At 40.2% G+C, this 20861-nt stretch overlaps 3 protein-coding genes across 3 annotated transcripts; all 3 read right to left on the bottom strand.

Annotated features, from left to right (window-relative positions):
* Positions 1–1516: 1516 nt before the first annotated feature.
* LOC145485428 (uncharacterized) lies at positions 1517–6183 on the bottom strand. The gene is made up of 5 exons (XM_081464095.1): positions 5408–6183; positions 4743–4874; positions 4271–4381; positions 3111–3610; positions 1517–2187 (listed from the first exon to the last, which is right to left on the bottom strand). Exons 1-5 carry the CDS (start codon positions 6117–6119, stop codon positions 1957–1959), a joined length of 1686 nt encoding a protein of 561 aa, XP_081320221.1. The 5' UTR covers positions 6120–6183; the 3' UTR covers positions 1517–1956.
* A 671-nt stretch (positions 6184–6854) lies between these two features.
* LOC145484026 (uncharacterized) lies at positions 6855–12815 on the bottom strand. Its single transcript, XM_081462626.1, has 6 exons — positions 11829–12815; positions 11155–11307; positions 10901–11032; positions 9922–10095; positions 9230–9567; positions 6855–8379 (listed from the first exon to the last, which is right to left on the bottom strand). Exons 1-6 carry the CDS (start codon positions 12385–12387, stop codon positions 8170–8172), a joined length of 1566 nt encoding a protein of 521 aa, XP_081318752.1. The 5' UTR covers positions 12388–12815; the 3' UTR covers positions 6855–8169.
* A 1434-nt stretch (positions 12816–14249) lies between these two features.
* Positions 14250–20185, bottom strand: LOC145485429 (uncharacterized). Its single transcript, XM_081464096.1, has 8 exons — positions 20038–20185; positions 19153–19295; positions 16922–16945; positions 16693–16773; positions 16480–16583; positions 15852–16134; positions 15030–15196; positions 14250–14768 (listed from the first exon to the last, which is right to left on the bottom strand). The coding sequence occupies exons 2-8, from the start codon at positions 19229–19231 to the stop codon at positions 14655–14657; spliced, it is 852 nt and encodes a 283-aa protein (XP_081320222.1). The 5' UTR covers positions 19232–19295; positions 20038–20185; the 3' UTR covers positions 14250–14654.
* Positions 20186–20861: the final 676 nt, after the last annotated feature.

Below are 20861 nucleotides of genomic sequence, written 5' to 3' on the forward strand. Positions count from 1 at the left end.
TACTAGTATCCCTTACAGGCCAGCATCACATGAATCGGTTTTTTTAAAACAATAAATTAAATATACCAGAAGTTTTCAATTGAGAAAACTTATCCGACGATTCAGTGTTGATATCGATACATGAACACTGTGAAGCAATTGAGAACCAAAGACATTACTTATAACACCTTCTGTTATAGTAACAATTTTGAAACTGATAGTCTTTCAACTGAGAAGAGTTTATACAAGCTTAAATCCGTGTATTCATACATGAATTCGACCATTCAAAATAAGACTATTCGATTCGTTACTGCCCTCATTGATCATCTCTTGATATGGTTTCAAACTGGGATTGCCATTTACGTTTGCTACCGTGAAAGGAAAAGCACAGATGGATCGAATCCAACCATGTATAGAAGTTTTATTTCATCTGTCGGGGCGTATCCAAAGAATATAAGCGTCTGACCGAGGGTATTCAAGGAGAATTTCATTACCGAACAATAAAACAAATGGCTGACTACATTTCATTCAGTCAAGCCTGTCTTGTTGCACTTGCAGGTGACAGATTCAAGATATTTACCTGAGAAATATATCCCGTGCTGACCGATGTTGAATCCTTTACAGTACCAGTGTTCCGGGCAGTAATTGCTCCATATCGATATCGCATTTCCTCTTCAACTTCTAATATTAGTCTCGTTGTTTTATTTACACACTCTCCACCCTCGTGGCATGTGACTTCATGTCACCAGTCAATGTTCGGTGCTACATTCACAGCAAAAGAATGGCTGAAAGCAAATATTTTCCTTTGCAATGACAGCTTCTCCACTTCCCACCTTGAAAGAAATAATTAAATCACTTTCCTACACTTGCATGTCGTTAATTTCGCGAAGGCGCACATTGGCGGGTTTCGACTATGATTCAGTGATTCCCCTAAAAGCGTATAAAAGTTGTCAACCTGAGCAGATTTCTGGAAATTAATGTTTGCAATAACAGCGCCTTGCTTTCCCGGAATGCAGCTGAGTACCTAAGGGGCTGAGGTCCCGGCTTTCGGATTGAGCGGTCCGGGTTCGAGCCCTGGCCGGGGACATTGTGCTGTGTCCTTAGGCGAGACACGTTACTCTCACAGTGCCTCTTTCCACCCAAGGGTATAAATAGGAGTCCTGCCATGGCCAAGCGCTCCATTCGGGGAGGGGCAGGGGTTAAAGATCGTCAAAAATATCGGCAAACCTTATCATTGTCCTTTGTTTGCGCGCAGATTACTAAAGCTTTCTTCCTCAGCGCACGTGCAGTCGTAAACCTTACAGAGCCACCTTAAAAAAAATTATTTTCAATTGTATTTTTGTCTTGATACGACGAACAATTGAGTAAACTTCTGACAGCGAAAATAGCCTCAAACTGTCTTTCATTCAGTAAGGTTAGCTAAACAGGCCAACGGTAGATTGCAGTAATTTTAGTTAACAGAGTTTAAAATCTAAATATCTGGGAAATTTACAATTATACTTATGGATAACTATATTTCACAACCATGAATGTTCTATCTATACTCAGCTGTTTTTAGTGTGAAGCGGGATTGTATAATAGCTTTTATTTGGTAATAAACTGAGAGCAAAGTAAGGTTGAAAACCGGCGCGATTTTTTTGTAGTTGCACTCCAATTTGTTCAAGAAATTCGAATCCTTTTTACTGTGATAGGGATCCAGCGCGCCGACATTAGCATAGGCCACCATGCCTTCAACAGTTGTTTAACAGTGCAACTTATTTAGTACATTAACCTCTTGCCTTCTTCACTCTCCCCTGTAAAGCCATTCCATTTTGTAATAACCGTTTTACAAAAAAAAAACAAAAGCAAAAGAATCGGAGACAAATGTTTTCAAGCCTGACCGTATTGTAGGATTTGCGTTAATCCAAAAAGAAAGTCCACGAGTTTATGGTATTATTCCGTATGTCTTATACGAAATAATTTCTTTAAGTTTATTTTCTACGTCAGTCTGCTTGTGTAATTGACTTCGTTCCACCAGGGACTAAAGTACTCTAGCAAGATGTCCTCCGCGGGTTTGAAGACCAAGTCTTTGTAATGCACGCTATCGAACGGATCCACGCTATTATCAGTCCCGTTAGGGAAAGACGCGGTGAGTGGGTACACATCAAGTACTTCAATACCGGCTTTACACATGGCCCAGGTAGCATATGCATTGTAGAGTTGAACCCGCTGAAAGAAAGGAAAAGAGTTTTATAAACTAACCATTACAGTAAGGTAAATTCTGTATGCGAGCCACGTAGCCCATCAGGCCTGAACTTATCACGGTTTCTATAGCATGAAGCAACTAGGAATATTTCTACTCCTCCCTGGATGGGATACCAGTCCGTCGCAGGGTTACTCCCTGGCTTTAATTTCGCCAGCACTCATTTATACACCTGGGCGGAGAGAGGCACTTTGAGAGTAAAGTGTCTTGCCCAGGAACACAACACAATGTCCCCGGTCGGGATTCCAACCCAGACCACTTGATCCGGAGACGAGCGATCTAACCACGAGCCCAACGCGCCACCGAACAAATTAACAACAGTAGATACGCTTTAATTGGTCAAAATTTTGATTGGTCAAAATTTGGGAATTTTTACAACAGGGTCTAGAAAGTATTTGTTTAGGACTGGTTTTGAACTTTCCAGTGAAAATGATCAGGCTTTAGTTATTTACTGTTAACATTACTCAACAGAATCCCTTTATCTATCAGAGGTCTATATGATGAAATGACAACATAAAAACCAACATTACAGAGGCGGCTGCTACTACAGGCCTAGGTTCGTCTGTGATCCTTCTTTATCTTCTCTCAATAAATGTTATAATTTTTGCCGGGGAGGGGGACGCCGTTACAAAAATGACGGGGCTGCTCATCTTACCTTTTAAAGGTTAGAAAAACAGTTTTGGTACCTCTTAGAATGTTCAGCCAGGAGATATTTGAAAATCAACAGACTTTTAATTTGTGTCAGAATTGGTACCTCTTAGGGGTGAAAAGTATTTCAAGCCACGCCCACAAAACAGGATCTTGGTACCTCCTAGGGGTTCTTTTCAAAATGTCCGACCAGCAACCCCGTCCCTTTCATATGGGAGACCCCTTCGGGGAGTTTTTGTACCTGTCGAGTAAGAAATCGTCGCTTGTGGTTGTGTGGCGATCTTAGTCTTTCTCTGTGGATAGCAGCGTTTGTCTTCCAAATCATTTTCCCTTTGAACTTCAATCCAATTCCTCCTTTTTCGTTCACTTTTGTCGCTTTAAACAGATCCACAATACCATCGATAACTTGGCGGTATGTCGAAAAGTTTGTTGACGTAATAAAATGCAGTCCGTGGTTAAGAATAATGACGCTTTTCTCGTCATTCATCTGCGGCAAGTGAATAACCCTCGCTATCGCGTCCAAGACGCGTGTTATGTTTATTGGTAGAAAGTTTCTTTGGTACATCTCTACTGTAGCGTTTTTGATTGGATAAATCCAGTTGTAAGACAGGGTGCAGCCGCGAAAAACTGTTTTGCACAGTGGAGTTCGACGAATGGAACGGTAAAATCGTCCCGCATTAGAATCTCCGTAGATCCACAACACACCCTCGCGATTTCTTGGGGAATGTTTCATCCACAAACCTGTAAAATGATTCATTAATGAATGAGAGAAAATTAACAGAACGGGAAAATTATTGTCAGCCAATTAGGGCAATAGACCATTTTACAGTTGTCTGCTCAGTGACCTGGCCTTTGTATGGCAGCGAGGCTAGAGTTGACCTTGTTTTGATACAGACCTCACTGCTTTTGTTGTGTAAAACAAGTAGTTCTGATGCTAACTAGGTGCATTTACATGACAAAAGCAGTGAGGTTTGTATCAAAACAAGGTCAACTCTAGCCTCGCTGCCATACAAAGGCCAGTTCACTGAGCAGACAACTGTAAAATGGTCTATTGGGGCAACTCTCCCTATGAAACACGCCCTCAGGAAATCATGGGAGTTGTACTCATCAAAACAAATATCCAGTCCAAGCCCCGATGAATACAACTACCATGATTCCCTGCAGGCGCATCTCACAGAGAAAATTGGCCATTAGAACGATTTGGACATAGGAGGTATCTCCAAAGCATGCAACGAACGCCTAGAAAGCCAAAAGGCTTAACATGGATCTTAGGAAGTAACAACTAAAAGCAACATTGAGATCAAGACATTTTGTAGTGTTAAAAGGACAAATATTGCGAGGAATCAAGTTTAAAATCGCCAACATTGTCTGCCTTCTCAGATCTTCTTCTCTCGTATTTACCTTTCACATGTGGTCTCCAGGTCCCGTTGTACCAGCCGCCAAAGCCATCCCATAAAAACTTGCAATCCTCGTCGCATGAGGGAGGGTTACCAAGTCCATAGCTCAGAAATTCTGAAAGTGAAAAGATTATGTTTTAAGCTCGTTTTACAAGCACCCAACAAATCTGACCATTGATGTAGTGTAATAATAACCTGGTCTGAATTTGTTGCCGCTTTTTTTAGGCTTGCTTGGCCTCAAGGATTTATGGCTTAGTTGTTTGCGTATAAACAAGGTTTTCTGAAAGATAGTTTCCAAGATGCAAGCTTTTCCGACACTTTTCCCCGCTGCAGCTCGGCTTAAAATTTAGTCGATCTAACTAATTAATTCGTTACGATGAGTGTACAGTCAGACCTCTCCACAGCGGCAACCCGGGGGGCAGAGGAAAGTGGCTGTTGTAAAGAGGTGGTCGTTAGTGGAGGTTCGACTGCATTACCCTCATATCTCGTTGGCCCAGAAGGTTGTGGTACAGATATGGTCAGCGGTATTCCTTCCCAAAGAGCAGCTTGTAAAAAGACATAAGGCTCCATCAAAGTTCCGTGCGGTTGACTGTTGCCATGGATATTTCCTGATGTAAAATTAGTGAAACAAACTATGAGGTGGACTGTATATTTCTCAGATCTTTAATGTAAACCAGGAGAAAATATTCAAAGATATTTTGTGAATTACAAAAATGCTATTGTTTCCAGAGCCGTTTTCCTTCTGTTTCCAGTTGCATACGCAGAACCTTGTTTAATTCATAAAAGTCATTAGAAAAAGCCCAAAGAAAAAACTTGCGCTGATTGATTAAAAATCGTGTGTTTTGAAACACAGAACTAGCACGAGCGGTTGACGTACATTTTGATTATCAATTGTCAAAGTAAACATTTTTTTTTGGTCGCGGTATTTTCTAAAAGAAATAAAAAAACATGTTCTCCGTGTTGCTATCGAGTCATAGAGACCCTCGTGAAAGTTTGGGAGAACTCGAAAAAGCTGTTCAAACACGCTGCTATCGGCTCGTGCTCCCACAGCCTTGCTCTTTCTCCCAAACTTCCACTCGTGTTTCTACAGCTCGATACTGGAGAAATAAACGCTATAAATTTTGTAAATACCGCACCATACCTATCATAAACCAGTAATCAGGAGGGTTTTTCATTCCGTCACACAGCGAGTAATCCAACACGATCGACGCAGAGTAGGTTCCAGGCTCCAGGATAAGAAACAGCACCTCGTACGTTCCATTGCCGTGATCAATCACTGTCGGTGCAAGCACGGATGGTCCCCATATAAGAACCCTCCAATCGTCGCCTCCTATAGTCTTGGGTTGACCGTTATGTGTCTGGGACTGAATACTGAATCTGCTAAACTCCCCGGCAGGTTTTATGTCCATTACTGTAATGAAACTTTTCGTAGGGTCAGTCCTGTTTTCCATTCCCCATCCAGGCAAATTCACGCCAAATTTGGCGCTTCCTTCACAAGTTGATCTGAGTTGTTCCCAGTCTGTCGCGACCCTGCGCACTCGGCACCAGTCTTTTCTGAAATCTAACAAACTGTTGCGATTTACTGTGCTCGTAAGATACAGAGGAAAATACCACTTGAGGTACACGAATAGTGTAATAGTCAATGCCCAGAATAGGAAAAAAGCTCTGCGTAGAACAAATATCCTGGGCACGCCCCGCAAGGTTCTTCCTCCTGTCACAAGAATTTGAACCGAAGTACAGAATTGACGGAACTTGCGCCGCAGTCCTGCTGGACAGCGAAGAACCTCATGAGATGTTGTTTGCCGGTAAATTTCTTCCGAATACACTGTGACATCTCTGTGATACTCAGTCATAGAAGGCGCTTTCTAGGAAAAGAAACCTCTCAGAGCATGTATAGCGATGATGTACCAAGCTTCATCGATTTTTCTACCTAGGAAACAAGGAAGAGGTTGAATGGTTAAAAGACGAGTAATTTCAATTAGATCTAGACTTCTGTGGTAAGATAGAACTTGTTTCTTCAAAAACATCTTGGACGTCCTAATCGATTGGCGTCGTTTAAGCCCGTTGAAATTGTGTGCTGAAATATCCGAAAGCCACATCCTATAGGTGTCATGCTTCCCTAGTGTTTTCCTAGTCCAAGATGGCGCTCGCTCGCTCCACTACAGATCCAAAATGGCGTTTATCCCTCAGGCCCCAGCTTCAAAATACGCCCGTATTGCAAGCTTCACGATATAGAATAGCATTGTATATACAACAGAGAGTACCTCAGGAAAGTATTATACAGCATGGTTTCGGTTTAAGTGGGTTATTCAAGAGGGTTTTACTACAAAGAGAACCTAAAGCGTGTTTGATGTTTTTTGTGTGTGTCGTGTTTTTATATCAGTCTTATCGCGTTGTTAATTTCTTCTTTTTTACATAAATTACAAGAGCCTATTCAATTGTAAATATACCAGTCAAAGTTATTAACTAAAACTTATCGTACAATTAATTGATACCATTGGGACGAAAAGGTTTCAAAAAGCAAACTGAAATTCAATCATACACGTAAGCTCTATTGAATTTATTCAGAATTATACAAAGCATGGTCTTACTAACTAGGGCTAATAAATTTTGTTGACTGTCTTCAATTCAGTCAAGCCTGTCTTCTTGCACGCATCATAAGTCAAATATTTTCCTGCGAAAAAAATTACATTCCCGTACAAACCTTTGTTGCTAGACCACCTTTAAAGCGGTTTTCTGGGTAGAAATTGCTTCATTTTGAGTTGAAAACACCAGGATAACCGTTCATCTTCGCCTAAACATCTTCTCCATCCATGTAGCCTCGTTGTTTTATTTAACTTCGCTCCACCCTCGTGGCATGTGGCTTCAAATCACCAGTCAATGTTAGGTGCTTCATTCACAGCAGACGAATAGCACGAAATGTTTGTGTTTGCCTCCGCTGGAAAGAAATAATTCCTCGGCCTTTAGACTTTCAGAACATAACCTTGCACGATAATTTTGGTTGCGGTCGTACAGACAATCAGCTAAAACAAGAGACCGTGATCTCTTGGCTAAAATTAATCCTCTTGAACGCTGTAAAACTGAACAGATTTTGGGAAATCCTAGTCAGAGGGGCCACCATCACCTTTTGCCCAAAACGTGCTTTTTCAGAGAGCAAAATACAAAATACATACTTACGCCCGCTGATAAAAGGAAGAGCAGTTTGGTTTTGCTTGGTTCAGTTCGCATTTTTCCGACCTATGGGCTGATGGTCTCCCATTGAAATTTTATGTCTTGATGAACTAACATGGAAGCCCTCGAACTTCATTGTCAGGCTTCTTCAAGCCACCGGGTAATTTTCCTTTTATTATATAGCTAACTAATTGTTTGCACAAACAGCCATAAAAAAGCGGGAAATGACGTCATCAGTATCCTCACTAGCTAGTGAGGATGTGAAAAATACGCCACTCGGATCCCGGATGTAATTTCGCTCGAATTTTACTAGTGCTTTATTTTCCAGTAAACACTGGTTTCTATCAATTTTTATCAGTAAAATGTTCAGCTCGTTTTAAAATTCGGGCATACGGTTCACTGCGATCGTGGTTGAAAACTGATATGTATGTGGTTCCTGGGGTGCTCTCCATTATGCCAGACCGACCGGTACAACCCAGCGGGAGTACCCGAGGAAAAATGGGACGACATCTCCGATCAAACCGCGCTTATTCCTCTCCCGAATTCCCTATAGCAGTGAAATCTACTGACGAGAAGCAGGCAATAAACCAGTTTGTCAAAATGGAATGCCAAATTTCGGTCCGACCGACTGGAACTTTTGGCATAATGGAAAGCACCCCTAGTTTCAGGATTACTGTTTATGACATAGAAGCAATTTATATCAACATAATCACGAAATTAAGAAAAAAAACTTTAATCCATCTTATAAGTTTTGTAAAAATAATCTTCTAAAAGTCTCTCTGCCGACTCGAAGACAAAATGTTCGTAATGGACCGCATCTTTAGGTCTGGATGGTTTGCCAGTGCCGTACGGATAAGAATCGGTCAGCGGATGAACATCTAGTACAGGAACATTGGCCTGGCACATGGCGGCGGTGGCAAAGGAGTTAAAGAGAAGAACTCGCTGCTAGGAAATGAAAAAAAAAACAAATAATGAATGATGTATTTAGTATGGAAACTTGGAAACTGAAAAACAGCATCGTAATAGTTGATTAAGTTGGGATGTTAGTATGGATAATCAAATAGTGACGAATGAAATTAGGAAATAATTTTCACGCGCGTTTTGTCAAAATTCTAATAGTTTTCCGATTCTTTAACGCAAGTGAAATTATTTCTTAATTTACGAGTATGCTCTTTAAATATCTTTAATATTATGGGTGGCAAATTACGCTTACAATCGTTGGTTCCCAACCCTTATAACTAAGAACGTGATGGTGTCAACGTCAACGCTGAAATTTCGTGGAAAAATTAAGGATTAATTTGTCATTCATGGTATTATAAAGGTTATTGGTCCAAAGAATTTACTTTATAATTTTTTCCTTAATTGGCACTTGTGCGGCTAAGGTACTCTCTTTTGATTGTTAAAAGTAAAAATTACCCCCATTTCTCCGTTGACAGCTACATTTCGTTTCCATCAGACTCTTGATTAAAGTCCATTGAAATTTTTCATGGAAGGCATATGCTGAAAATTACCAGAGTATGAACCGCTATTCTTTTTGCGTAATCCGCCAGGCGTGACACAAAAGAACGCACGAGAGGAAATAGCCTCGCGCGGTCAGTTTTCCTCTTGCGCGCTCTTTCGCGTGTCTCAGGACGAGCCAAGCAAAAGAGGGGTTACTACTGATCTAAACGTTTCCTTTGCCGCGTCATTTCACACGGGTCAACGGGTTTGAATTTCACGCCTGTTAAAATATGATAGAGCAAATGTCTAAGGACAGCCAGCGTCTGCGACGTTCAGACAAGACGCTTCATACCTGGTAAGTTAAAAACCTTCTTGCTTGGATGTGTCTCCCGTCCAGCTTTTGTTTATTCAAGGCCGTTGTTGATCTCCAGATCATTTCACCAGGAAAAAGCAAATTTCCATTGGCTCTAGTCACCATCTTTGTTTCTTCAAAGAGTCTTATTAATGAACCAACTGTCTCTTGATAATTTGAGAAGTTTGTACTCTCAAGGTAATGTAAACCGGCATTTAACAGAATCACACTGTTCTTGTCGAAAAATGGTTTGGATATGACGTCTAACACCTCACTAGCGACTCTCATGAAGTTGAAGTCGAGATTGTCATCAGCATTCTTGGCAGCCGTTATATTCCCTGCAACGAAAAGAAGGAAACACAAGAGCGCTGTAGTAATTAAATTACTGAACAAAAAAATGCTTTCTCATTATTGGGAACATTGATGGCTCAAATGTGAGAGCGCTCCCTACAGTCCCACCAATGTGACCCGGGTTCCATTCCGGCCCGGTACCATATGCAGGTTGAGTTTGTTGTTTGTTCTCGCCTTGCTCCGAAGGTTTGTCTCCAGGTTCTCCGGTTTTCTTCTCTCCACAAAAACCAACATCTCCAAATTCCAATTCGACCAGGATACAGGACCCGCATGAAAACCATGCTAAGGCTGATGTGACTTCCTCTCTAAATATTGTCAATTTATTTTAAGTCCATAGTCACCTTTTAACTGGTAGATCCAGTTGTATGTGTGTCCACACCATTTAAAAACATGAGTGCATAGCGGTCGTGGCCTGACTCCCCAGAAAAACTGCTCGCTGACCGAGTCTCCGTATATCCACAGCACGCTGTCCTTCCGCAGGGGACTGGGATCCAGAAAACTGTGCCTGTCTCTGTCTGTAAGATACATGATGCTTGTGAATTAACGATTAGTTAAAGTTTTAGTTTTAGGGTTTGATTGAGATCTCGATCGCATCTCACGCTAAACATGACATCTTTTACAATACTGTTTATATCAAGGTATGTGTTTTCTGCTCGATCTGATAGCGAGGCCGAAAAAGGGAAAATTATTACAGTAATCAGCTTTATATAGTCGGTCAATTGGCTGTTTACAGGTACCTGGTACAACCACGGAACAGCACGTGAGAACAATGCCTTGACATAAATTACATTATGTCTGGTCATAATGCCTGCTTTTAAAGACTCCTGTACATTAAATTGAATCACGTAGAATGATAAAGGAAATTCATCTGCCATGTTTGTTATTTTAATACATCATTTGTACTTTGGCAAGTGTCTGAGTGACAATCTCGCGGATTTTAGCATTAATTTCACGAAGAACTGTTCAAGGTGGATTTGTAGAAATTAAGAGAAGATGAAGAGTAACAGAGTGAATCCTCCTATAGGCCTCATTGCCCTCTCAAGTTATTTTCAGATATGGTACCCAGTGCTTCCGCGAATAATGTTGCTCCGTGTGTTCAGTTTAAAGCTGCTTGCGCTGTCCACGTGAGAAAAATCTTCGTCACAGGATTAGCTATTTCTTGAACCTCCTGGGATTTCTGAAGTCCGAAGTGATCTAAAAATAACTTGAGACTGATTACCTTGGTACTAAGGCTTGTATGGGGGGTTAACTTTATTACTCTTTGTCCTCTCTTGCAAAAATGCATTGACATATTAGACTCTGCCACAATCCTGCCCTTACCATCTGCACTTATGAAAGGTTTCCACGTCAGTGAGCCTTGCACACCGCTGACCCAATTACCAAAGCCATCCCAGAGAAATTTGCATTGAATTCCACAAGTTAAGTCGAGACCGGCGCCCACAGACTGCACAACTGAAAAAATTGGAGATACATAGATGTACATCTTACTTTTTCACACTATATTGTAAGAATCAAAAAACATCATATTCCACATTTGTCTACTCTTGTTTTTTAGTTGTATGTTTTTGCCTCACCTTGATAAAGAGGCTTTTTCCCAAAAGGCACTGGGCGAATGCTGATCCATATTGGGTTACCAGACCTCAAAGGTTTTAAAATGTACGGCCGCTCAGCGCCACGCTTTGTTGGCCCTAGGACTCCCTCTTGTTGGTTCTTTCCTTGTGCGTTTCCTTTAACGAATCAGATCGCAATGTTACGAGGGTTTTATAAAACCTCCAGTTCGTTTCGGGAAGCTTAAATTTGAATTGTTCTTGTTTTCCTCTAAGGGTGTGACAGGGGGAGGGGGCAGCTGCGATTCAACTATTATTGTAATATTTGTTTTCCAGATAAAGCAGTTTTCACTTGAGTGCCGGAAAGTATTTGGTTCTGCGCTATGACGCTACACGATTTTCTCAAAATCTCGCGCCACTTCTTGATCCAATCAGAAGTAAAACAGAAACCAATTATGACTCACTTGTACACGTTTTCCCGCGCTTTATGTCAGTTACATGTATTTGCTCTGAGTTTTGATTGGTTCATTGGATTGTCTGTGTCCTTTGTGACTGGCTAGAGTGATTACTTTCGTTTCGGTTTTACGATACTCAATTGAAAACCGCTTTATTTGACGGCTTGGTTCCCCAAATAAGTATGTGTTTGATAACAGTGGCCAAGGTAATTAGGACGAGTATGCTGTTGTAAATGATAAACTTACCGACTATAAACCAGTCTGGAGGCGGATCTCTGAGCCCATCGCAAAGCGAATGATCCAGAATTGCTTCCACTTGGTAATTCCCAGGTTCAGTGATAAGGAACACGACTTCATAGGTCCCATTCATGTGATCGAAAACAGTCCCAGCAACTGACGCCGGGCCCTTTAGCTGCACTCGCCACGAATCTCCTCCGATTCTTTTTTCTCGTCCGTTGCTTGCTACAGTCCGAATACTCAGCCTGCTGAATTCACCACACGGTCGAATATCCCACAAAGAAATAAAGCTTTCATTCGGGTCTGTGCGTTGCTCTGCTTCCCAGCCCGGGAGACTGACACCCCAGACTAGGTTACCTTTGCATGGTTTTAACATTTGTTCCCAATCCACTCGGGCCAGTCTTATTCGACACCACTGTCTCATAAAGTCAGCAGTTCTTATTTGATCCGACGAAGGCGATTGGATAATTCTAACTAGCACAATGGTCACCAAGGTGACCCCCAATATTAGCACTGTTTTCTTTCTTCTTGTCAGTTTATGACTGGGAGCCAGCTCCCTTCTCGCCATGTTGTCAGTTGAAGTTTGCCGGACTACATTGTTCTGCTTAGGAAAGTTCACACAAATACGACGGGTCAAGGAAATTTATTGAGAAACCTGGTTATCCACAGAACTACCATAATCGGAACTGTCGAAGTCCACAGATATTAACAGAATTTTGTTTGCTTCTTTCGTGAATGACACCAATAGCAGATCGCTTGGACCTTAATGTAAACGTTCTCTAAATTGCAAATTTTTAGACAGCTTAGAAACTTGAACTTAAGATTGGTTTTCAAATGAAGGTCGTTAAACGAAAGCTAAGGTTATAACTCTGGCCAATCACGAGAGACACGTGTGACGCAATAAGCCAATCACAACGCAGTACACGAACATTCAACCTTGCAGGAAAGCGCACGTAATTCAAGACACAGGGCAATTCCTCTTTGGCTGTGATTGGTTGAAACATGACCCACAAGAGTTTTTTAAACAATTAACTGTTGAACAGCCAAACCACTGCAAGCCTGTAACTGTCCACAGCCTTTGAACGCCGCTGCCTCAAAATAGCAGTTTATAAAGTGTTTTGATTAGATTTAATTCATTAAAAATGACGTTTGAATCAGCCGTTTACGTTAACTAACAGGTCTTGCTGGTTGTTGTCAACGGCGCTTTTGTTTTTATGTTTGCAAGAAAACTTGATTTGGATAAATGTGGATCCGACGTCGCATTTCATTTTTCTTTTTGTGTATTAGAATCCGTAGAGTTTTATTTTTCTATCACAAATGTTTCACCCAATGGGAATTTTCTCAAGCAGGCAAAATACTTGCTTGCGACGCATTTTGCTTACTTTCGATTATCTTTGACGAGCGAAGAAAAGCAATCAGTAACACCATAGACTGAAAAAAATGGCGTTTGTTATCAAAGTGAACACATTTATAAGCTCTCTTACCTGTTAACTGATGCGTTCGTAATATGTGAGTCTATATCATCGAACAATTTTCCATGTACTCAAAGATGCGCCTTACAAGTTAATTTTCAACTGCGAGAATGCATAGGTATTAACCGCACAAAGTGCGCGTGCGCAAGAAATCATAAACTATCGGAAAACTGTCGTAAGTTAACTCAATCTCGTTCCAGACTCTCTGGGAACTTTCGCTATCCTATAAGGACTCGTGATTAATTCGTAAAAAAAGGCCGGCATTTTGGGTAAAAACGCAAAACAAAGCGCTTTGGCTGCAACTTTTTTGTAGCAAAATGAAAAAGTCAGTTTGAGTTTGAGTTTTACTCCAAATAACAAAGAATCTTTCAATTGTTGTTGGTCATAAAACCTTGATTGAAACTATTCGGAAGTTTAAACAAAAAAGTTCAACGTGACCAAGATATGCGTTCACTTCCCTTCAGTTGAGTCAAATGAAGTCGACGTGCGGGGTTATGCTTATTACTGTACAGTGGAGAGCAGTACAAGAATCATAATTTCAGATTGAAAGAATGTTACGCTGTATTTTTTGACTTGTTCTTTAACTATTTGAGTCATTCCCACCAGTAAGATTTCCAGATATTGTCCGGTTTAAGAAAGAAACATCGTATGATTAGCGGTTTACTGAAAACCTTCAATAGAAATAATAAAAATGTAGATCTCAAGCCAACTTTGAATGTGCAAACTGACTCTATCCGCGGGAAACTATTTACGTGAGATTACAAGCAAATGTCTATTTTATTATATGGAGAAGAGTGTTTTACTGGGAACTAAACCACTCGTAGATTCCATACGCCACTTCATCCGGGACCCGAGTGGCGTATTTTCCGTATGTCACCTTTGTGAGTGTCTTATCGTTCAATGACGGCACAATTCCCGCCTTTTGCTTTTGTTGAATTGGTTTCTCCATATAATAAAAAGAACATTACGCGTTGGCTCGAAGATATGAATTTTATGTTCTCGTGGCAAGAACAATATCTCACGAGTGAGCGAAGCGAACGAGTGAGATATTGTTCTTGCCACTCGAACATAAAATTCATATCTTCTCGCCACCGTGTAATATCCTCTATATATCAGTTCAACACCGCGATAAAACTGTCATTTTCACCTTGACAATGACATCAGCGACATCGAAACGTCGGACAACTATAATTTTAATATTTCTGCTGATAGAGAAAATAAACAAAACACATCGACACTTTTTTCATTTTGTTCGTTTATTCACAGTTCAGGAAACGATGGTGTAATATATGAAACCATGTGTGCAACACGTGCTCTTGTATACTTGTCCTGTGCTCTGCCCACCTATCACGTGCCAACGGGGTCATGGCGGGGTACAGATTAGTTGAGCTGGATCGGTGAGATAGACATGCTGAGTGGAAATAAGTTTCTGTTGGGCCAGGTTAGCCACACATTTGGGCACTACCTTGAAAAAGAACTGAGGAGATGAAAAAACAGTGTTATTAGTAAGACAATACTGGACCACTTTCTGTGATTCAACGCTATCTGTTCTCGTTTCTTAATTTTCTAAGATTTAAAAATAATTTGGTGAATAGAATATCGTTTCCCCCTCCTCTTCCCCCACCAGTACGCCCTCATTACCCGACATTTGGAAAAATACCCACCGGTCCTATACATGAAACCAAGAACTTAGATGAAGATATAATTTTAGTGTTGTTGAGAAGCGGATCAGTACTACCTGGAGATATTGTGCAGGAGGGTGTTCCCAAAAGGGACTTGTGATATTTGCAAGTGTAGCCCATCCAAACGACTTCAGCCGCTGAGAAGCCTGGTCGTACAGCAGAAACACAGGCAGCACCTGATCACAATGCATCTCTGGGGAAATATCATACCAGTAGTGGACCCCTGGAATATAAGGAGATTCTGAGTTAATATTGCAGTTTGATTTCACATCATTGGCAGGCAAACTACAGAAGTGGAATAATGAAGGTCTGCGTGCAAGCTTAGTGGCCAACCAGACATTGAGTATATTTATAGTTCTGTAGCATAAATCGTTTAAGAGCAGTCAGTTTCACTTCCCCTATAAGATGTTAGTCCGCTGCAGGGTCCTCTTGGGATTAATTCGCCGGTACCCATTTATACACCTGGGCGGAGAGAGGCACTGTGAGAGTCAAGTGTCTTGCCCAAGAACACAACACAATGTCCCCGGCAGGGGTCTGAGCCCGAATCACTCAGTCCAGAGTAGAGCACACTAACTTTAGCTTTGAAGTTGCACTACCGTTTACCGGAGGCAGGCAACGAAAATACGAAATAAATCACCAGCTCGAAAATATTATTTGATGAAAGATCAAATTATCCAAGCCAAGGTTAAATGAATTGTACAGCAATCGGTAGGGAGAATTTACTCTTCTATCCTATGACTAAATAAAGTGGTTCAACAACATCATTTACCCCAAAATGTCACCGCAAAATTTCTAACCCAAAAGGTCCTCGGTAATTCCTCGTCCCTATTACACCTGACTAATCCATTCGGGATTAAAATTGTTCAAATACATCTCACCCATCCTTGTGAAACATCTGCCCTTGACCCATTTGGTGTTGCCCAGTTTCTTCTCGTCCAGCGGTATTTCCATGAACTGGGGCTTGCACCATCTGACGTCACTCATTTGAAGGACAAGAGTGTCCCCGTCTTTCGCACTGCGTCGATGTCTCTTCTTCTTGCAGATGTCTTTCGGCTTGTTGGTGAAGTAGGCCGTGAGCAAATAGTTGCCATGGTCGTCTGGGACAAACGCTGATGACCGGGGTCGGATCGGTGAGGGAATCAAATCGTCCGATTCGGTGATCTAGAAGAAAGGGAGGGTAAAGAATTCATTGTGTAATTCATACGTAAATGCTAAAGAATTTTTTATAGACAAAATGATGTATTTTGGTCACAAGCAGGGTCGTGGCAACTTTTGAAATTTAGGTAACACCTTTTCGGATTTTTGGCAATTCTTTACCAACTTTTTGGCATTTCAGTAAGCAACTTCCTAGCATGTTTACGGACAGGCCTATTCGGAGAGGTGGGAATACATTCCCACCCGTGCGAAAAAAGATGGAAGGGGTGCCCTCTCCGCCGCACCTCACTGTGAAAGGAAGCTAGGAATTGAATTCTCCTACTGAGCATTTAATTGAAGAAGTGATCTTACCGTTGCTTGTATACCGGCCAGTTTTCCACTGGAATCAAACAACAGTCGCGTGGAAATATCACTTCCTTTGGCGTATCGGTTGCCATAAAATGGATTATTGGAATCTGTAAAGAAGCAATAAAAGTTCGTCAGAAAACAAGTTTATAGAGAAGTTTAAATGCTGTACTCCGAAAAGTCTCAACTCGAAAGGTGAATTGGAACTTCGTATAATACCACACGTGGCGTCATTCATCCATCCTTCGTTCAAAGCTTGGTCCTCTGTCAGGGGAAAGGCTGTCGGTTTAAAGAAATTTACTGCAAGAAAAAAAAAATGTTACACTTATTAAAATTGAAAATTGCACTTCTAATGAGGTTTTCAAGGGAGGTCTCTGCATCAGTGTTTCTGTGCGAGGTCAAGTGTTGCACAGCTTAAAACCTTGAATCATTTAACTGAATAACTTACCCAGCAAGCGATCCCAATTGTTCCCTATTTAAGAATAAAAAAAGAGGAAAACACTTCGTTAAAGAAGAATCTTAATTACTATACAGTTGTAATCTTTTGGAGTTGGAGGGCGAGAGTTAATTGTAATCTTAAAACTGTTCTATTTAATGCGGCGTTGTGCCATTGTGTTTTCTTCAAAGCATTACAAAAAACACAGAATTAGGAACAAATCGAATGAATATTTAATTCAAAATTATAAACGTTTAAAATGTATGAGCCTATGAACGAGTTAAGTCTAGATAATATTTGCTAAGGAAATTTTAAAATTCTTCACAATACGTTCAAACGACAAGGAATTAAAAGATCTTTTCATGCAATGTGAACTGATGTAAAGCGTCAACATGATAGATGCTATAGGAATTACAAAGTAAGAGCGATATTAATTACGAAGATCTTTGTTTAAATCATCTTCCTTTGGCCTCTTTATTAGCGCTAGCATAGCATTAAATAATCAACGTTCAATTCAATCCGAAAGACAAAGAGATTTTGACGATAGCGACCATCCCATGCACTGAATGTGACAAATGCGAGTATCGAATATTGACAGATCTTGTTCTTCGAAGTTCTTTTTTTGGAAAAAACACAAGCATTGCAAATGTTTGTATTAGTGTGTGGAAAAGAGATGGTACAATGGTATATGGACGTCTTTAAACGGAAGAATTCGATAATTATTAAGGCAGGTTTAATCCTTTTGCCTCCTGTTTTTGGCAGATTTAAAAGCAGCATTTTTGGCTCGTTCATGTGGTACAGGCCAAACAGATGGTTAAACTATAGCACATTTTTTCCGTGAAGCTCTGGCTGGTTGGTCAATCTTTTGTTACTTCCTTTTCGAGGTTCTTCAATTTTACATTTTGGTTTTTTTCTCGTGGGAAAACAGGAACTAATCTTTTCATGGTGGAAGAACTAAACAAACTTCGTTTTGTCTGATTTGTAAATGTAATGAAATTCTCTTTAATTATTTTTCCTTTATTGTTTAGATATCTTAATTACTATCTAAATCATTTCGGAAACTATATCAACTCAGCAGTATACAAATAATGGACTAATTAAAGAAAAAGAACAAACAAACTGCCTTTACTAGCTTTTCTTCCGGACTTTTCAACATTTTTAATTTATTTTTCAGTTAGTTCCAGGTTATGTTTAAAAATAAACTCCAAAGTCAGCATATGCTAATCATCTCAGAACCCCGCTATTTCGAACTCTCAGGGGAAACGAAAAATAGTTTGAAATAGCGGGAATTCGAAATGACCGATAGTAAATGACTGAAGGGCAAATCCAAGCGAAATGATTTTGAGTTCGAAATAACGGGGATTCGAGAAAACCGAGCTCGAATTAGCAGGGTCCAACTTGTATGAGAATGGAGAAATTCAGTAGAAGTGTGAATTAGGAATAAATTAATTTAAACATCGTTATCAAACTCCTTGAAAAGGTCATTAAAAAGGGCAAGGTTTGACTGAAAAATTGGACAGGAGACTGAAAATAAGTTAAGGAGTCTAACGCGACTAATTCCAAAAAGAGCACTTCCAAAATCTAGATTTCAATTTTTACTTCATTTTCTCGATCGACACCCGCGAGTAAACAAACGAGTTGCTGGACAACGTAGCTGAACCGAAAACATGTAGTGCAGCAACGGTGCTCGCAGAACATGAATGTACCAAGGCATCCTACCAAGAATCGGCTACAAATTATTGAAGTAGACACTACATTTTCAAAATAGTTAGTTTACATGGCACCATTTCCAGTTTAACAACGATCAAGTAATTTACACATATTTCACTGAAGAACTAGTTCCTAGGAAACGCAGCACCTGCGTACACATCAACAACGGTAAGAAAATGCAACATTTTTTAAACACCTAAAATATCCCAATATTATATTTCGAATGACCCAACACCTATTTCTCAAAACATTACCATTAACTTTTTACCCATTATTACAACGAATAAATATGGTTGGGAATTTATATCTTGCTTGCATTTTTATTGTTTTACAGAGTATGTTTATGATTTTTTTCGACCAAACGGTCTGTCAAAAAAAATAGTTTCAAATTGGAAGTTTGGGAATTGAGGCCAATAGTGTCATCATTCGAACAAAAGCGCTACTTAACAGGACTTTAGCATGATATTTTGTGACAAAAAAAACTGGGCTGTTTTGGAAATTTTGAACAGTTAACATCAAAATATTATACTAACCTTTATGTCCGCAGCTCGCAACAATCTCTACGTAGAACACCGCAACGCCAAGGAGGAAAAAACACGCTTTCTTTGACATCGTTTAGCTATTTTCCCCTTTTTGATTTTGCTAACTAGCAGCTTCTCGATGAAATACGCTTTAACTGCGAATTAAAAGTGATTTGAATTAAAAGTATTGTTGGGCGTTTGTCCATAAAAAGTAAACTTCAAACTTTTGACGAGCAAGCAAAATATATGAAACAATCTGATTGGTCATTATAGTGACAGACAACCGTTTGTCTGGATTGGAGGTAGCTGACGATTGAGAAACCCAACCTGAACTAACAGAGAATCGATATTTTAGCTGAAAACAGAGAAAGGAGGGCAACATCAAGACTTTTCAGTGGCCACTTTTGCCACCATAACTCAACAAACAAATTGAAAAGAAACAAATTAACAGTCGACGAAACGTTTTCATTGATAAATTAGATACGTTAAAATGAAGCCAACAGCAAACAGCAAGTAAAAATAAAAATTTTAACCGGTCTTTACCAAAACGTCAGAATATTTGTATTTGTTGTGAATAGGAGATTTCAACAAAATGTTGTTTTTATATTTTTGTACTGGATTGATTTAAGTATCAGAGGAAAATAAAATGAAATCAGAGGCAATTTTGGCTGTTAGTCGTAAACGTCATTTTTTCACAATCAAACTTTCACTAATGGCAACAAAAATCTACAATGTTTCACCAACAAACTAATTTGCCTGGCTTACTTATGGCAACATGACAGGTTACAACAGATAAATAGTCAAATGTTTTCACTATTTAATTGTCACTATTGATCAAAACTGAACTAAAAAAGCCAAGATAACATTTTAAACTGATAATTTGCATTATCACCCTACCTGACCATCCCAATGTGCTGCTAAGAAAAAGCCAAACTTTCACAGAGTGAAAACCCGCCGTGACGAGGAACAATCGAATTCCAAAGCGAAAACAGCGGTTATCCTAGCCAGTCAGCGGTGATTTTTGGTCTTAATACAACGTGACACCCTTTTAATCTGCTTGAAATGGAAGATTTAATCAGGAGCTATCCCGTCAGCCCCAGGCCTCTGGCGTGAAGCCAGCGAAGGCTTGGTGTGCGTTCTCAGCCGACAGCTTCGACAACAAAGATTTTCTCGGTTGCATGAAGACGGTTGTTCAAGAGCGCGTGTCTAGTTGCCGTGTCTAGTTACTAACCTCGTCTTCTGGGTCCGTACTGTAAGTTACGGACCGAGTTTTTTCTTCTTCGATATATAACGCCCAAGCGCCAAGCGCGCGGGCCATAAATCGAAGGTGGAAAAAAGAGGATCCATAATTTACTGTACGTACGGACCAATCACAGCGCGCGTAGTAACTGAGGAATATAATACAACAACAATAAACTGGCAGAGCTTAAACCTTATCGCATTGTGAGTGACATGGTCTCCGTTCGTGTGACCTCTGTTGTACTAAAGCACCTATATCGAGTATGTCGTTCTGCACCGGACTGTTAATGATGGGCAGATAGTTACCTCAGTAGATACCGAAATGGATATAACATCTAGCTTTACTTAAGATTGATTCATACAACCTCTTCATACAACAAGAAAATATTATCCGATGAGTTAGGCATTCATTCATTCATTCATTCAGTCATTGTTTCATTCATTCATTCGTTCGTTCGTTCTTCGTTCGTTCGTTCGTTCGT

This window comes from Orbicella franksi, chromosome 4 (genome assembly GCF_964199315.1).
Source record: "Orbicella franksi chromosome 4, jaOrbFran1.1, whole genome shotgun sequence".
Lineage (NCBI taxonomy): Eukaryota > Metazoa > Cnidaria > Anthozoa > Scleractinia > Merulinidae > Orbicella > Orbicella franksi.

Coding starts and splice junctions, on each gene's coding strand:
- LOC145485428 (XM_081464095.1), bottom strand. CDS start 6,119: ATGACTGAGTATCACAGAGATGTCACAGTGTATTCGGAAGAAATTTAC. Junction 4,382..4,742: donor TGGGCCAACGAGATATGAGG/GTAATGCAGTCG, acceptor TTTCACTTTCAG/AATTTCTGAGCTATGGACTT. Junction 2,188..3,110: donor GACGATTTCTTACTCGACAG/GTACAAAAACTC, acceptor CCTTTCTTTCAG/CGGGTTCAACTCTACAATGC.
- LOC145484026 (XM_081462626.1), bottom strand. CDS start 12,387: ATGGCGAGAAGGGAGCTGGCTCCCAGTCATAAACTGACAAGAAGAAAG. Junction 11,308..11,828: donor TCCAGACTGGTTTATAGTCG/GTAAGTTTATCA, acceptor GATTCGTTAAAG/GAAACGCACAAGGAAAGAAC. Junction 10,096..10,900: donor ACCTTTCATAAGTGCAGATG/GTAAGGGCAGGA, acceptor TGTATCTTACAG/ACAGAGACAGGCACAGTTTT.
- LOC145485429 (XM_081464096.1), bottom strand. CDS start 19,231: ATGTCAAAGAAAGCGTGTTTTTTCCTCCTTGGCGTTGCGGTGTTCTAC. Junction 16,584..16,692: donor GATGAATGACGCCACGTGTG/GTATTATACGAA, acceptor GCTTCTTTACAG/ATTCCAATAATCCATTTTAT. Junction 14,769..15,029: donor CTCCTGCACAATATCTCCAG/GTAGTACTGATC, acceptor TCATCTCCTCAG/TTCTTTTTCAAGGTAGTGCC.